At 44.6% G+C, this 18,345-nt stretch overlaps 1 protein-coding gene across 1 annotated transcript in view; it reads right to left on the reverse strand.

The window, feature by feature from the left end:
* Positions 1-831: 831 nt before the first annotated feature.
* Positions 832-18,345, reverse strand: part of tacr3a (tachykinin receptor 3a) — a 20,401-nt gene continuing 2,887 nt past the window's right edge. The window contains exons 2-5 of the mRNA XM_058384957.1: positions 12,472-12,660; positions 11,635-11,785; positions 2,874-3,070; positions 832-1,728 (exon numbers count right to left, since the gene is read on the reverse strand). Coding sequence (XP_058240940.1) covers positions 1,419-1,728; positions 2,874-3,070; positions 11,635-11,785; positions 12,472-12,660 — 847 coding nt within the window. The 3' untranslated portion in view covers positions 832-1,418. The remainder of the gene's footprint in view (positions 1,729-2,873; positions 3,071-11,634; positions 11,786-12,471; positions 12,661-18,345) is intronic.

Raw genomic sequence — 18,345 nt, forward strand, 5'->3', positions numbered from 1 at the left:
TAGTATTGTTAGGATATCGTTATAATAGTCTCCTAGGTATTCATAAACATGATATAAATCCTTACTAAGCGACAGAGAAAATAGCTAACTGTCATTGCAGTGTCATAAACATCTTATAAACAACATCATTAAATTCATCACATGCTTGATGGGAAAATGACGCGACAAAACTAAACACGATATAAACAACACTAACGCACACTGCGGGGAAATGAAACATCAGCCCAGCAGTTTCAGCGTGGACAGAGTGGACAGAGTGGACGGAGTGGACGGAGAAGCCGAGCGGCCGGGCAGCGGTGGAGGATAACATGATTATGTTCCTACACTCTGAAGTGGTTAGAAAGTAATTCTCCAGAGCGGAGTGTGTGAATGAGATCTGGAGCTGAAATCCAACCTTAACACTGACACAGAATCTTAAACAGCTACATCATCAAGTCTCCAGGCTTTGTCCAGAATCTTCCAAAAATCAACAAAAAACAAAGTTTGAATTGTAAACTAAATTTGCCTAGAGAGAGAGAGAGAGAGAGAGAGAGAATGAGAGAGAGAGACAGAGAGAATGAGAGAGAGAATGAGAGAGAGAGAGAGAGAGAGAGAGAGAGAGAGAGAATGAGAGAGAGAGAGAGACAGAGAGAGAGAGAGAGAGAGAGTGAGAATGAGAGAGAGAGAGAGAGAGAATGAGAGGGAGAGAGAGAGAGAATGAGAGAGAGAGAGTGAGAGAGATAGAGAGAGAATGAGAGAGAGAGAGAGAATGAGAGAGAGAATGAGAGAGAGAGAGATAGAGAGAGAATGAGAGAGAGAGAGAGAGAGAGAGAGAGAGAGAGAATGAGAGAGAAAGAGAGAGAGAGAGATCTTTAGTGTGCAGGTTTTACTAGCGATTAGCGATTATCTTTAGAGAAACGTCGATCTCATCTCTTTGGTTTTTCCTGTGGAAAGCAGTTAGGAGTTATCTGAAGAAACAGCTGTTAGGGCTGGAAGATTCTGGAAGAATGCTGAGGCGAGATAACAAACCTACAGAGACTTAACAAGGCAGCTTTTTTTCCCTTCATGTAACAATAACAGTAAGCGAAAACACGAGGGAAGCAGATGGAGGAATAAATATGATTTTTTTCTCCACGTCTTCACGCTGCTACGCTGTTTTATTAGCGATATAATAAAACATGACGGTTTTATGGCCTCTAGTGATGAAAGTGAACACAGACCAACAAGATCTCAGGCAGAATCTCCGTAAGATTGGAACAATTTTCTTCATGTAATCACACAATGGAATGGTAACCAAAGCCGCCAGTGTGGGTTCTGGCTAACTTCATGCTAATGTTACGCGGCTCCATGAACCTCACACAGTCTTGATGTTAAAGCTTAAGGGCAGTGAGACGAGTCTGATGAATCTGATCGGAATTCTTACGGACGAGCGCGTGCGGTCAGCAGAAGTCATCGTGAGGGTCGCTAGGTGTGTACGTGGTGCTCCTCTTGTTGGAGTGAGAGCAGCCGTTGTGGGTGTGGCTGTGGGCGTGGTTGTGGTGGAGGTGCTGGTTGATGAGGCTCTTGCGTTTGGTGGAGCCCTCTGTGGAATCGTTCATGACCATCATGGTGGTTTCCACACGTGACAGCATGCACATGCTGCTCTGCCGTGTGGCCTGCATGCGTGTAGCCCGCAGCTCCAGATCGTCATAACTGGACAAGCGAACAAACGGACACCAGCGTAGCGCTCGCTTAAAACCCGCTCGGAACCTGCGGATGAGAAGAGATTGATTATTTTGCGAGAAAAATAGCTATCATGAAAAAGTCATAGTTCATCAACCTGTGTGCTCGTCCTTTCCCTTTCAGTGAGTTGCTAAGTTTTAGCATTGTAGCAATACTTCATATGAATATGACCATAAAAACGTCTAGCTTCCTACTATTTGAATATAAATTTGCTAACGGTTAGCATCTGGAGACTTCAGGAAAGTGTAAGGTAACTAAACATTCGCTTTGCATCTGGCTCCAGTGAAGGAAAAGAAACAGGAAGTCCATCAAATGATCTGAAGGGAGACTTCCTCTCTGTCTGAACCTCACTGCTCCTGTGGTGAGACGTCACATATATCAGATGTCCACTGATACATCAGCTACACTCATGCGTCCGTTATCAGTGAGTACATTTCAGTGTTTATCGCGTACGTCGGTGTTCATCCTCTAAGGTCAATAAAGTACATTTATTTATTTATCAGTTTATCTAAACGGGAAAGACGTCATGTCTCTGTGCCACTTCCTGTTTTGCTCACTGCTCTGATCAGCTCTGATCTCACCAGCTCCTTATTATTAATCTCATTACACCTCATTAATGCATTTATCTATTTCATTTAACTCAGTCGTCATTGAGGAGGATTTCTGAGCCACGTTGCTACATCTCACTTCTGGCTTTTCTGCTATTTTGGGGCAATAATTTCATCGACTCTACTGAACGGATTCAGGGGTGGGGCTTTGTATGAGCTCAGACTGTGATGTCACACTTTTTGGCACAACTGCAGTTATTATCTGGTACTGATAGGTGCAACCTGGAAATGTTTAGCCAGTAAACCTGTGTGCTAAGCTAGCCAGGAAATGAAAGCTAGCTAGGTAGTTAGCTAGGTTTGAACAAATGATGGTTGACATGGCAACGGTGCATATTGAAACTCTGTTAAATCAGTGATGATGTAAAGTGAGACTTGGGTCCAGCTGTGAGTCTGAACTAGTTGACTGGGGGTTCGCTAACTCAGTGGCTAGCTGGTGGACATGCTAATGGTTCAGTCTTATTTGTTTAGTAGGTTCTTGGGCAAGCCTTAAAGTTCTTCTAAGAAGCTGCTGACTAAAATCTTTTCTTTAGCTTTGTTAATTAATCTGGCTTTAACTCTGTGTACCTGCTGTTCAGGCAGCAGTAGATAATGGGGTTGTACATGGTGGAGCTCATGGCCAGCCACATGACTGACAGGTAGACCTGCTGGATGGACTTCTTCTTAGCCAGCGCCTTGTTCAGGCCCGTGATCAGGAAGTAGATGTGATACGGCAGCCAGCAGATGGCGAAGGTCACGACTACAATGATCATCATCTTCACCACCTGGAGGGAAAAGAGTGACTGTCATCAAGCTGTGTGATTAACAACAACAACAACAACATCAACAACAAAAATTGCTTAAAAAGTTAACAAAAAGAAGAAATGAAGGATGTCCATAAAATAAACTGATTACAGCAGGTGTTAACAGGAAGTGGAAGTGTTTACAGCAGGTGTTTACATGAAGTGTAAATGTTTACAGCAGGTGTTTACAGGAAGTGGAAGTGTTTACAGCAGGTGTTTACAGGAAGTGGAAGTGTTTACAGCAGGTGTTTACAGCAGGTGTTTACATGAAGTGTAAATGTTTACAGCAGGTGTTTACAGGAAGTGGAAGTGTTTACAGCAGGTGTTTACATGAAGTGTAAATGTTTACAGCAGGTGCTTACAGGAAGTGGAAGTGTTTACAGCAGGTGTTTACAGGAAGTGGAAGTGTTTACAGCAGGTGTTTACCGGAAGTGGAAGTGTTTACAGTAGGTGTTTACAGGAAGTGGAAGTGTTTACAGCAGGTGTTTACAGGAAGTGGAAGTGTTTACAGCAGGTGTTTACCGGAAGTGGAAGTGTTTACAGTAGGTGTTTACAGGAAGTGGAAGTGTTTACAGCAGGTGTTTACAGGAAGTGGAAGTGTTTACAGCAGGTGTTTACAGGAAGTGAAAGTGTTTACAGCAGGTGTTTACAGGAAGTGTAAATGTTTACAGCAGGTGTTTACATGAAGTGTAAATGTTTACAGCAGGTGTTTACAGGAAGTGGAAGTGTTTACAGCAGGTGTTTACAGGAAGTGGAAGTGTTTACAGCAGGTGTTAACAGGAAGTGTAAATGTTTACAGCAGGTGTTTACAGGAAGTGTAAATGTTTACAGCAGGTGTTTACATGAAGTGTAAATGTTTACAGCAGGTGTTTACAGGAAGTGGAAGTGTTTACAGCAGGTGTTTACAGGAAGTGGAAGTGTTTACAGCAGGTGTTTACAGGAAGTGTAAATGTTTACAGCAGGTGTTTACAGGAAGTGGAAGTGTTTACAGCAGGTGTTTACAGGAAGTGTAAATGTTTACAGCAGGTGTTTACAGGAAGTGGAAGTGTTTACAGCAGGTGTTTACAGGAAGTGGAAGTGTTTACAGCAGGTGTTAACAGGAAGTGGAAGTGTTTACAGCAGGTGTTAACAGGAAGTGGAAGTGTTTACAGCAGGTGTTAACAGGAAGTGGAAGTGTTTACAGCAGGTGTTTACAGGAAGTGGAAGTGTTTACAGCAGGTGTTTACAGGAAGTGGAAGTGTTTACAGCAGGTGTTTACAGGAAGTGGAAGTGTTTACAGCAGGTGTTTACAGGAAGTGGAAGTGGGCCTGACAGCTAATTTTAACCGTTTTTTTTTTTGCAAAACAGGACATTCTCTAAAACAAGAAACAGAAAAATGAGAGAAAGCCAAACTGCTGCTTGGTGTAGATAAATGAAACTAAAGTCAGTCCACAGAAATCTTTATTCCAGCAGCAGTCACATCTGTATGCTGCTGATGAGCTTCTTCCTGTCCAACAACCAGACTCTTAAATTCAGCTTCTTATCAATAATGCCCATCATGTGTATTACCCAGAATGCTTGCTGTCTGCATCACTGAGTGTGTATTGCTCTGCTGATTCCCACAATCTGCTCCAGCAATTCCCTAAAGTCAGTGAGCGTAACCTGAATTACACCTCTCTCTTTCTCTCGCTTTCTTTCCCTCCTTTCTCTCTCTCTCTCTCTCTCTCTCTCTCTCTCTGTCTCTCTCTCTCTCTCTCTCTCTCTCTCTCTCTCCACCCTCTCTCTCTCTCTCTCTCTCCACCCGCTCTCTCTCTCTCTCCACCCTCCTCTCCCTCTCCACCTTCCTCTCTCTCTCTCTCTTGCTTTCTTTCCCTCCTTTCTCTCTCTCTCTCTCTGTCTCTCTCTCTCTCTCTGTCTCTCTCTCCACCCTCTCTCTCTCTCTCCACCCTCTCTCTCTCTCTCTCTCTCTCCACCCTCCTCTCCCTCTCCACCCTCCTCTCTCTCTCTCTCGCTTTCTTTCCCTCCTTTCTCTCTCTCTCTCTCTCTCTCTCCACCCTCCTCTCCCTCTCCACCCGCTCTCTCTCTCTCTCCACCCTCCTCTCCCTCTCCACCCTCCTCTCTCTCTCTCTCGCTTTCTTTCCCTCCTTTCTCTCTCTCTCTCTCTCTGTCTCTCTCTCCACCCTCTCTCTCTCTCTCTCTCCACCCTCTCTCTCTCTCTCTCTCTCTCTCTCTCCACCCTCTCTCTCTCTCTCTCTCTCTCTCTCTCCACCCTCCTCTCCCTCTCCACCCTCCTCTCACTCTCTTTATGAAAATGTGGAATGGGGAAATATCTCTGAGTGTTTTAGTGTAAAAAGCAACATCCACTGAATGTCAATGCATCAAGATAAACTGGAGGAACTGGAAAAAAAAAACTGTCCACAAGCAGAATGTACCGAACACAATGAATAGCTTATGAACAGCTTATGAACAGCACAGCAGTGCTTATGAACAGGAGGAAATGAAGCAGGAAGTGTTCAGAAGCAGGAAGTGATCATTTTCCAATCTTTGTTTAAATAGACTGCTAACATTCTATTTTTTTTTTAGCTCTGTCATTGTGAAACCCTCCACACCTCCTTCTCCAGGATGAATAAACACATCACTCCATCTCTCGCGGCTGTGTCTCCATTTCTTCACTGATAACATCTGTAATCGTCCAACATTTCACCTCTATCCCTGTTTCTAAATCGAATCCCTGCTGAGGATTTCTCTATCTCCAGCCCGCTGGACTCGGATGACATCATCAGCTTCTCCACCAATCACCAGTCCTCTGCTTCGACCCACACCAACTCGCATCACTGAGAACCCTGGCCTTGAGGCTTTTTGTATTTTTTTTCACATCTTTTCACTACAAACTCTTTTCTGTTCTTTCTGAACTGCTCTGAAGTGCAGAGTCCACTCGACGTTAGACTTATCTCTGCGCTAATAACCTCTCCGCTCAGATGTCTTGTGTAACGGTCGCTAATGACCTCTTCACTTCACTAGCTCTTAACTCGGTGAGTCATGACATGTTCCTCACGCCTTTCTTTTCCATCACAATTTCACTGAGGGTGTATGCTATATGTCTTCACTCCGCAAGACTCCAGTGGATAATGGATCAGTCGATAAAGATAAAACCTCGACTGTCCTGTGATTAAAGGAGTTCCTCAAGGTTCGGCTCTTGGTCCGGTCTTCATCATGGTATCTGTGAGGAATAAAACGCTGCATGTCGTGTTTTTAGGGGAAAATAATCAGTGACAGGGTGGTGAGATGAAGTAGAGGCACTGCTACCATCCTGGATTTGATTAATTTCCTTTACCAGCATGTTATATATGCACTGTAACAAATCACTGACCCTCTGACACTGAAGACTCCTTCCTCCATGTTCCATCATCTCAACAATCCTAAGCATTAAGTTCACTTCCCAAAAACATGCCTGTAGGTGGATCAGTGACTCTAAGAACCCCAACTACCCCCTCCCCCCACCAGTATTCCTAGGATAGACTCCGGATCCATCACAAAAACACAAATAAAAAAAAAACACAAATAAATGGATTTAGGAAGCTGATGTCCTGGAAGCAGGTATATAGAAGATATCGATGTGTAAGAATGAAGATTTTATCTACTTGTAGCATTAGTTTCATAAATCCAGATTAAAATCCTTTCAACAAATCTTTTTTTCCCTCAGCTACTCGTGTCTCTCCTCAGTCTGATGAATCCTGAAACCCTGAACTAATCATAAACCCATTCAACATTCAGCTGCTAGAATATTCACCCAGTTACTGTTACAGCTGCTGTCCATCACGTCTGCTGTCTGTCTGCATGACCTACAGGCTCATCACGTCCTCCTCTGAGATCTCATCTGCTGATGTTCTCAGGTTCTGCTCTGCTGGTGATCCCTGATGAGAGCGAGCTCTGAGGGAGGTGGAATGTTCCAGACCTCTGCGCTTAGATTACAAAGCCGTCCCAATGGATCTCGCTGATCTTTTTAGCTTCGGGGCAAATCCAGCGGTAAAACATTTTATTCCTTCTCGTCCATGTTTTATACATTCTACAAGAGCGCTGATGAGAAAGGAGGTAGGTAAATAAATCATTATTTTGATGCTGGGTTACATTTTTCCGAATACAGCCGGAAAACTGATTCGAGGAAATGATGCGTAGTGAAGATGTCTGAGAGGACTCAGCTCCTGGTCATTAAAGATGCTGACACTGAACACTGCAGACACAAAGCTTCTTTAAAAATAAGACAAAAATGGATCGTCTAATTTTAATCTTATTCCTGGAAAATGGTGAAATGCTGTTTATGATTCATTCTTTACAATTTGCATTTAGTTAAATGCCACCTAGAAGACATTAGCCCCGCCTCCGTAAACAGGCTGCGAGTAAACAAACTGCTCTACAGAGTGTGTTTATCAAAGAAATGTAAGCGCTAGAAAGCTAGCATCTTGATTCGGCTCTATTTTACTGTCTTTTTAAATACTCCCACACATTAGCTGAGGCAGGACACTAACAAACCAGCAGCAACCTGGTTCTGAGGCCCGAGAATCCTGAACAATGCAAATGACTCGTTCACAGCTATAAATGAGCTCCAGTTAAACCCGTAGCCTCATATTTATCCGCTGTCTGAATTAGTCAATGCTCAGACATCTGAAAGAAAGGATGTGTGAGGATCAGCAGTCCATCGCTCATTATCATCACCTCATTCTTTTTGTTTCTTGTCACTTTTTCCAGCACGACTTCTTGATCCACTGTAATGTTTCCCTCTCAGCTTTCTGAGAAGCTTCAGCACTCGTTTGTTTATTACTCAATCAAATCAAAACTTATTCAGAGGAGAGATAAAAAAGGGTGAAGAGAGAAGAGAGGGATGAGTCGGGAGGAATTTAATTGAAGGTGTTGTAGCCTGAGAAGAAAAAAGCAGGAATGTGGAGAAACAAGGGAGGAAAGGAAGAAAGAAGGAATGAAGTCAGAAATAGCAGGAGGAAGGAAGGAATCGTGTGGTGGCAGATTCAGAGGAGTCGTCAATTTTCAAATTGAGTTCATCGTATCATTTAATTTCAGTTATTTTGATCAAATCGCTGTGGATTCATTCATATTGTCATATATATATATATATAATTAAAAATGCATTATATTATGTAAGAGTCTGAGGTCAATGCCCTTAATAAAGCACCACGTCGAACCGTCTGCGTCTCCATGTCCATCATCATGTCCCTTATCTGATTACTGTACTAATGAACCTCATTACATTCTGAGTGCTGTGCTAACTCTCTTTAGCGCTGAGAGCTCTCGACTGGAGAGAGAACACAGAAACGCCGTCACTAAACACCACAGCGAACAACTCTGAGACACGGCGAGCTCGATCAGGTCTGACCGGCGGGACTCCGAGGATTTACACGACTAAATAATCAGTCCTCTTTCCTGATACTCACGCTAGCAGACCTCAGCAGTTCACAGAGTTCCTGTTTGCTTTAGTAAAGCATTAGCGTCTAGCTGAGTGCTAATTTCCCCTCGACTCCACCTGACTGATGAGATTAATCTTACAAGAACTCAAAAGGCAATTAGAGCGGTGATAAATTCCAGTTTCAGCACAGCCAATTTAGCCTAAATGAGCTCTAATTCTCACTGGAGGAATCTGTAGCGTGCAGTTTGACGCTCTCCATTAAGCCTGAAGTGCTTAGAAACTCTGAGAAAGAGAAAAATGAAGAGAAAAAATAATGAGTGTTCTTTTCATGTAGTCAATTAATAAACACTCAGTTTATGTGCAGCTCCGCAGTACAAGTCCCCAAGAAACACTAACGCATTCAAGCGTTCAGTGTGGTTTTATACAGCTGTGATGCACTACTGTCAGAGCCACCGATACAGGAAACTCATCAACACCTCATGACCAATCCAAATAATTATTATATATACAACATAATTCATGATTTCTTAAAGATGAAGTCCTTCATTACACACAGACAACCTCTCACTCTCCATTACACTGGAGAGAGAGAGAGAAAGAGAGAGGGAGAGACCTAAGACAGACAGAGAAAGAAAGAAAGAAAGAAAGAAAGAAAGAAAGAAAGAAAGAAAGAAAGAAAGAAAGAAAGAAAGAAAGAAAGAAAGAACCCACAACACATCTGTTTTACATCATCAGTTAATGACTGAATAGCATCAGTTCACTCTATCATCTGTATGGAAATGCTCAATGTGGTGATTTTTACAAACACATCTGAAACCCGCATCAGCTCCAGGATGGAGATTTCATTCCCACTCTTCACGCCGATCACACACACACAGAGAGAGAGAGAGAGAGAGAGGAATTGCTTCCTTTCAGATCTATTTATGTTAAAGACCCGGAGCTGTTCCTCAGAGGGATATCGGTTCCTCGGCTGATTAAGGACCGATTCAGAAGCAGAACATGTTCCTGCTTTCACAATCTTCTTAATTATCCTCCAGAGTGGTGGCGTTTAGCAAGTCTGAGACCTGTCTGCCTCCACCGCCATCGCCATCACCCTTCACACACACACACGTACTGATTTCCAAAGTAGCCCGTAATAGAGGGAAGGAAAAGAACATTGTAGTGAGCTGGAGATTGTGGAGATCTCAGGCAATTCCAGCGAGTGTAATGGGCGCCATTACTTTATGGAGTGTGAGTGACAGCCGCTGATCAGAGAGAGACGATATGCAGAGAGACCTCTGTGTGATTTCATTCAGTCTTTTGCAGCGTGTGTGTGGTGAAAAAACAATAAAAGCAGATGATATCCAGGATGAGATGCTGCCTGTGTCTCTGAATGTAAAGTGTTTTGATAAAGTTGATCAGCGTGAGGCGTCGCTCGACTCCCGCCTCCGTCCTGACAGCAGGAGAAGGCAGAGGAGCAGCACGCTCGATTCAGAGTAATGAAATCCAGACACGCCAAAATGTTTTTTTCTTTCTTCTAGTGGTGTGTTTAGAAATCGCGGCTAAAGCGTTGGTGAGTGCATCAATCTCACTTTAGCTTCTGCCTGCGAGAAGCTGTGCTGGGATTTAAATACAAAATGATGGAGTGACTGCAGAGTCCAAATCGACTTCACCCACAGGTAAAGACTACTTTCACATCAATCCTGCTCATGAGTTCCTGAGTTCAACAGAACTTTTAGCTTCATGCAAAACTTCAAATCGTTTAAATTACATCACAGTGCAAACTTTACAGGAGGCTAAAGCACTGCTACACAGGCAAGCTCCGCCCACTCATTTGCATAATATGACAAATTTGTGAAGCAGTGCTGTGTGAACGTCTATAATTAACAAAAAAAATGGCCACCACAAGTCAATCCAGGGCGTAGCTTAATTTAGTTAAAAAGATGTAACTCCTATTACTGTTCTTGGTGCTTGGACCCCGCAGATCGCTGCTTGCATTCTGTCTTGTTGTAGTTCTTAATTCATTGAAAAATATTTCTGTCAGTGAATTTCCTGTTTGTTTGAGAGCAGTTCCTGTCCTTATTTCCACTTCCTGTTCCCTGTATGTTTGTCCCAATCTGATGACTTGCTGTTTCATGGAGATGGAATGGAAGATGGAAGATGTGAAGTGACACAAGCGTTCAGCTGGTGATATTTTAAAGTGACTGAGAATAAATTATTCAACTGCAAGAAAACAAACTGTGAAGACTGATGGCTCTCTTCAATTTTAATCACAATAGAATGGTGTGCGCTGCGGCGTCTCCTTCATAATGAATGTTTATAGATTTCCTAATTACTTCCATGCACATAATTAAAACCCATGTCTCTGTGCTAATGAGATATCGCTTCCTCGCCTCGCATTCTCGTTTCAAAGAGATCGGACCTTCCAAAGAGACAGTCGTCACGATGGTGTGGCTTCAAAGTGAAGAAAGAAGAAGGCACATACTCATCCCGGATTGATCTACTCCAAAAAAATCAGACAGGTTCATTTTAGCCGCCAGACGAGAAGCTCGAGGAGGCTGGTGCTGTAGAGCTCTTCATGCGGTGCTCCGCCGTCTGAGAGCTGGAGATGAGTTTCTTCAGTAGCACTTACAGAGGGAGGAGAACATAAGCTAAGAGAAGGTAAGAGCTCTCAGGTGGAGAGAAGACTGCAGGAAATATCTTCAGCTCCAAGACAATACAAGACAAGACATGACAAGACAAGACAGGACAAGACACATGCCGCTAGTTTCACTGGGGCTCTGGGGATTTGTCCCCAAGCCTTTTGGAAATAGTCAAACTGCTAAATTGTAAAATGCTAAGCATGTTCTTTTGGATTTCAGTTCCAACAGGATGCAGTTTCATTCAAACAAAACAAAATAAGTGCAGATTTTATGCTAGTCAGTGAAAAAGGTTTGTTAGCATTAGTGACGACTACATAAGCTACGTCACTACCTACAATAATGCTAACGCTGATGGGAAATGCATTTATGCAAAACATGAACTGTACTCAAACAATGTCCAGAAATATTTGCAAGAAACCAGCAGAAACATCTTACTGCACCTGTGTGACTAGCGTCCGCTTACATCTTTCCCTTTTCATTTCACCATTTTTTGAAATCAACATCATCTGAGAACAATTTTAGCCACCGACCTTCCTCTTAGCACGTAGCTGCCCGTGATAATTGTCTGATGAGTCTCCGGGAATGGCTCCACCCCACAGCGTCAAACCGATGACGGTGTAGGTGATTCCCATCACCACCAGAGGCAGCATGTAGACCAGCAACATCACGATGATATGGTACCTGTCAAAGCACATTGTCGTAAAAAAACAGGTGATTAGAACAGAAGACCGGAAAAGATCGGATATTTACGATAAGGTACGGCTGAGATCAGAAGACTAGACTCTAGATTTAGAGATGGGAATAAACTCATATGAAAAGTTACAGAAGGTTAAAAGCACAAAGTTCTTGGAAAACATCTTTCTCAATAAGGTTCCATCTGACCTAAAGGGTTCTCTCGTCCCAGTCGAAGCTCTTTCAGAACTTTAAAGAACCCACGAGGAACTAGCTCTCCTTCTCTACTCTACCTGTGTGATGCCTAGGCTGCATATGCATACTGGAATGTGATTGGCTGTGGCACACTTTGTGACACAATAACACTTGCCTGGCACAATAAGAGTGTAAAAATGTTCACATGGTGATTCTAAAACATTATAATTTCTCATTGTACCTTTTATCCATTTACAGTTACATCTAATGTCTATGATGCGAGTCACTTCCTGTAGTCACTTACAGCTATAAACAGTCGTTCCCTCACCTGCATGATGTCAGAAAAACTTCCAGCTTTACCTCTGACACTGGAGACTACATGTGAATGAGCTGTTGCTATAGAAACCATAACGCTATATAAGAAGAAGCACATTAATATAAACCTGTGCTACTGTCAGAGCTCCTGACCAATCAGAATTCAGCATGCAGGTGATTCTCACATGAAGGGGTCATCCCCGGGTTGAGGCCAAGCCACGTAGCACAGAGTCCTCTTGGGTAATTTCCTGACGGTGGAGAAGAAGCAGAGCGGGAACGCCAGCACCACGGCCAGCACCCAGATACATACTATCACCACTTTAGTGGCTGTGGCTGAGAGATGAGGCTTCAGAGGGTGGATTATAGCCATATACCTGTACACACACACACACACATACACACACACACACACACACACATACACACACACACACACACACCGAAGAAAATATATGAATAAAAGACAATGTTCTTTTGGAGCCTTCAAGAGAAATAACCACATACTCTCTCATATTTTCTTTATTTATTTTCTTTCTTTCTTTCTTTACACCATCTTGTGGAATTTATTCTCCATCTTCTCTAGTTTCTCAATCGGTCATGTGTTCTACGTTACACAGTTCTCTGTTGTGCAGCGACTCATGAAGAAACACTGATTCTTTGCCAGTGCAGAAGCGGCTAAGCACCCGAGAGAGCCCCTGACACACACACACACACACACACAGACACACTCACAGACAGCACGTGCCTCATCACTACATTGGGAAACTGACGGTGCCTGAAAGCGGAAAACACAATTACACAACATCAAAGCTTTCAGATTCTTTCTTCTTAAAAACCCCAAACCCTCAGGCACATGAGTTTAAATATTTCCTCCTCTTCACTCGGACTCCACACATCCAGCTGTATCCATCAGAATTCTTCTCATCTGGAGGCGGAGCTTTGGATAAGACCAGGTTGTGATGTCATACGTTGGGCTCAACAGCTTCAACCAATCAAATCTAATATGCAAATGAGGAGCTTACAGAATAATGAGGTGGCAAAGGGGAAAGTTTTATTTTTCCTTTCTTCTTTCTTTTATTTTTTTCTCCTTCATTCCAGTCCTCTTTTTTCTTCCTCTTAATGATGTTTACTTGAAAATACAAATGTTGTTTTAAAGAATGACAAGGAGATGAGAGGTGGCAAGAAGAGGTGGAGAGGAGATGTGGAGAGGAGAGGAGAGGAGTTGTGGAGAGGAGAGGAGAGGAGAGGAGATGTGGAGAGGAGAGGAGATGTGGAGAGGAGAGGAGAGGAGATGTGGAGAGGAGAGGAGATGTGGAGAGGAGAGGAGATGTGGAGAGGAGAGGAGAGGAGAGGAGAGGAGAGGAGATGTGGAGAGGAGAGGAGAGGAGAGGAGATGTGGAGAGGAGAGGAGAGGAGAGGAGATGTGGAGAGGAGAGGAGATGTGGAGAGGAGATGTGGAGAGGAGAGGAGAGGAGAGGAGATGTGGAGAGGAGAGGAGAAGAGAGGAGAGGAGATGTGGAGAGGAGAGGAGAAGAGAGGAGAGGAGATGTGGAGAGGAGATGTGGAGAGGAGAGGAGAGAAGAGGAGATGTGGAGAGGAGATGTGGAGAGGAGAGGAGATGTGGAGAGGAGATGTGGAGAGGAGATGTGGAGAGGAGAGGAGATGTGGAGAGGAGATGTGGAGAGGAGAGGAGAAGAGAGGAGAGGAGATGTGGAGAGGAGAGGAGATGTGGAGAGGAGATGTGGAGAGGAGATGTGGAGAGGAGATGTGAGGAGAGGAGATGTGGAGAGGAGAGGAGATGTGGAGAGGAGAAGAGAGGAGAGGAGATGTGGAGAGGAGATGTGGAGAGGAGAGGAGATGTGGAGAGGAGAGGAGAGATGTGGAGAGGAGAGGAGAGGAGAGGAGAGGAGATGTGGAGAGGAGAGGAGATGTGGAGAGGAGACGAGATGTGGAGAGGAGACAGGATGTGGAGAGGAGACGAGATGTGGAGAGGAGACAAGATGTGGAGAGGAGACGAGATGTGGAGAGGAGACAAGATGTGGAGAGGAGACGAGATGTGGAGAGGAGACAAGATGTGGAGAGGAGAGGAGATGTGGAGAGGAGACAAGATGTGGAGAGGAGACGAGATGTGGAGAGGAGACAAGATGTGGAGAGGAGACGAGATGTGGAGAGGAGAGGAGATGTGGAGAGGAGACAGGATGTGGAGAGGAGACGAGATGTGGAGAGGAGACAAGATGTGGAGAGGAGACAAGATGTGGAGAGGAGACGAGATGTGGAGAGGAGACAAGATGTGGAGAGGAGACGAGATGTGGAGAGGAGAGGAGATGTGGAGAGGAGATGAGAGGTGGCAAGAAGAGGTGGAGAGGAGCTGTGGAGAGAAGAGGGGAGGAGATGGGGAGAGAAGAGGAGAGGAGAGGAGGAGAAGAGGAGAGGAGAGGAGGAGAAGAGGAGAGGAGATGTGGAGAGGAGAGGAGAGGAGAGGAGACGAGATGTGGAGAGGAGAGGAGAGGAGAGGAGGAGAAGAGGAGAGGAGAGGAGAGGAGGAGAAGAGGAGAGGAGAGGAGGAGAGGAGAGGAGGAGAAGAGGAGAGGAGGAGAGGAGAGGAGAGGAGGAGAAGAGGAGAGGAGGAGAGGAGGAGAAGAGGAAAGGAGAGGAGGAGAGGAGAGGAGAGGAGGAGAAGAGGAGAGGAGAGGAGAGGAGGAGAAGAGGAGAGGAGAGGAGAGGAGAGGAGAGGAGAGGAGAGGAGAGGAGAGGAGAGGAGGAGAAGAAGAGAGGAGAGGAGGAGAGGAGATGTTCCTCATGCTGAGGTTTAATCTGAGTTGTTTGGAGATAAATGTAATGTGATGTGTGAATCAATGTTGCAGTGATGAACACTGATGAGAAAACACCTTCACGTGTTCAGGAGAGTTAATGAAGTCGTCCATGTCAATAAAACCTGACAGATAGCTGGGCTAAACACCTCCTATACCTGAGAGCAACCATCTATCACTCCTCTTTATCACTCCTGCTCTATCACTCCTCTCTATCACTCCTCTTTATCACTCCTGCTCTATCACTCCTCTCTATCACTCCTCTTTATCACTCATCTCTATCACTCCTCTTTATCACTCCTGCTCTATCACTCCTCTCTATCACTCCTCTTTATCACTCCTCTCTATCACTCCTGCTCTATCACTCCTCTCTATCACTCCTCTCTATCACTCCTGCTCTATCACTCCTCTCTATCACTCCTCTCTATCACTCCTCTTTATCACTCCTGCTCTATCACTCCTCTCTATCACTCCTCTTTATCACTCCTGCTCTATCACTCCTCTCTATCACTCCTCTTTATCACTCCTGCTCTATCACTCCTCTCTATCACTCCTCTTTATCACTCCTGCTCTATCACTCCTGCTCTATCACTCCAGCTCCATCACTTCTGCTCTATCACTCCTCTCTATCACTCCTCTCTATCACTCCTCTTTATCACTCCTGCTCTATCACTCCTCTTTATCACTCCTGCTCTATCACTCCAGCTCTATCACTCCTCTCTATCACTCCTGCTCTATCACTCCAGCTCCATCACTTCTGCTCTATCGCTCCTCTCTATCACTCCTCTCTATCACTCCTCTTTATCACTCCTGCTCTATCACTTCTGCTCTATCACTCCTCTCTATCACTCCTGCTCTATCAGTCCTCTCTATCACTCCTGCTCCATCACTCCTGCTCTATCACTCCTCTCTATCACTTCTGCTCTATCACTCCTCTCTATCAGTCCTCTCTATCACTCCTGCTCTATCACTCCTGCTCTATCACTCCTGCTCTATCACTCCTCTCTATCACTCCTGCTCTATCACTCCTCTCTATCACTCCTGCTCTATCACTCATCTCTATCACTCCTGCTCTATCACTCCTCTCTATCACTCCTCTCTATCACTCCTGCTCTATCACTCCTGTCTATCACTCCTGCTCTATCACTCCTCTCTATCACTCCTGCTCTATCACTCCTCTCTATCACTCCTGCTCTATCACTCATCTCTATCACTCCTGCTCTATCACTCCTCTCTATCACTCCTCTCTATCACTCCTGCTCTATCACTCCTGCTCTATCACTCCTCTCTATCACTCCTGCTCTATCACTCCTCTCTATCACTCCTGCTCTATCACTCATCTCTATCACTCCTGCTCTATCAGTCCTCTCCATCACTCCTGCTCCATCACTTCTGCTCTGTCACTTCTGCTTTTTTCATTCTGCTCTATCACTCCTATCTATCACTCCTGCTCTATCACTCCTCTCTATCACTCCTGCTCTATCACTCCTCTCTATCACTCCTGCTCTATCACTCATCTCTATCACTCCTGCTCTATCACTCCTCTCTATCACTCCTGCTCTATCACTCCTCTCTATCACTCCTGCTCTATCACTCATCTCTATCACTCCTGCTCTATCAGTCCTCTCTATCACTCCTGCTCTATCACTCATCTCTATCACTCCTGCTCTATCACTCCTCTCTATCACTCCTGCTCTATCACTCATCTCTATCACTCCTGCTCTATCAGTCCTCTCCATCACTCCTGCTCCATCACTTCTGCTCTGTCACTTCTGCTTTTTTCATTCTGCTCTATCACTCCTATCTATCACTCCTGCTCTATCACTCCTCTCTATCACTCCTGCTCTATCACTCCTGCTCCATCACTCCTGCTCTATCACTCCCGCTCCATCACTCCTGCTCTATCACTCCTGCTCTATCACTCATGCTCCATCACTCCTGCTCTATCACTCCTGCTCTATCACTCATGCTCCATTATTCCTGCTCCATCACTCCTGCTCTATCACTCCACTCTATCACTCCTGCTCTATCACTCCTGCTCTATCACTCCTCTCTATCACTCCTGCTCTATCACTCCTGCTCTATCACTCCTGCTCTATCACTCCTCTCTATCAGTCCTCTCTATCAATCCTGCTCCATCACTCCTGCTCTATCACTCCTCTATAACTCCTGCTCCATCACTCCTGCTCTATCACTCCTCTCTATCAGTCCTGCTCCATCACTCCTGCTCTATCACTCCTGCTCTATCACTCCCCTCTATCACTCCCCTCTACCACTCCTCTCTATCTCTCCTGCTCTATAACTCCTGCTCTATTACGCTCTAATACAGTATCTCATCAGCTCCCATTTTAATTACCTGATGATACCACACACACACACACACACACACACACACACACACACACTGCTCTGTAATTGGTTTGTCTGTCACATTGCAGTAACTCGAGTTGTCAGTGTGACAGATGATGAGGTTTAAACATCTCCGTCCCCGACACCACAGATCTACAACACCCAGAGCTGAAAATAGCTCATCATCATCATCATCATCAGACCCTCCTACTCCACACGTGTCTGTTTAACTCAATAACGCTCTCTTTCTCATTAGCCTGCTATCAGGAGACACTTCGGCCACCATCACATCCTTATCTGTGATTTAGTGAAGTGACCTCACTGGACCTCCGAGACATAAATCCAGCATTAGTGATGTGGAGAAGTTCCACTCAGAGCTGACGACATCAGAGCTATCCATCAAACCCTAATACCTAGGCATGGAGTTTTCTGTTGTGTCGTCCATCACTGAGCTGATACTCATCTCTGTTTCCAGAATTTGCTGTAATGACTTTCAGAAGCATCTGTTTGGCTTGTGGTCACAATTAGGAGTGCATTAGGAGTGCACATGTGGCTGCTGCTGATGACCAGTGGCCTTGGATACACCAGCAACTCTGCCAAGATCTGCAGACCTCCACAAAACCAGGTTCTTCTTAGGAACAATTTGCAAACATCTCTAGAACCAACTGTATACAAACACACACATTCTAAACACACAGGAAAAGGCTTGGATTATCTCCCAGGTCCAAAATGCTTCAACTGAATCCCAAGGGACTTTTAAAAAAAGTTTGCAGGTAATCTTTAGATGATCTAGAAGAAGACATCTCCTGTTTAAAGATAAAATCTAAAGTGTTTGTATGTAATGATCAGCTCTGTGTGTGGAGGTCAAAGTGTGAGATCTTTAATCTGAGGAACATCACG

Source organism: Hemibagrus wyckioides, linkage group LG29, assembly GCF_019097595.1.
Source record: "Hemibagrus wyckioides isolate EC202008001 linkage group LG29, SWU_Hwy_1.0, whole genome shotgun sequence".
Classification (NCBI taxonomy): Eukaryota; Metazoa; Chordata; class Actinopteri; order Siluriformes; family Bagridae; genus Hemibagrus; species Hemibagrus wyckioides.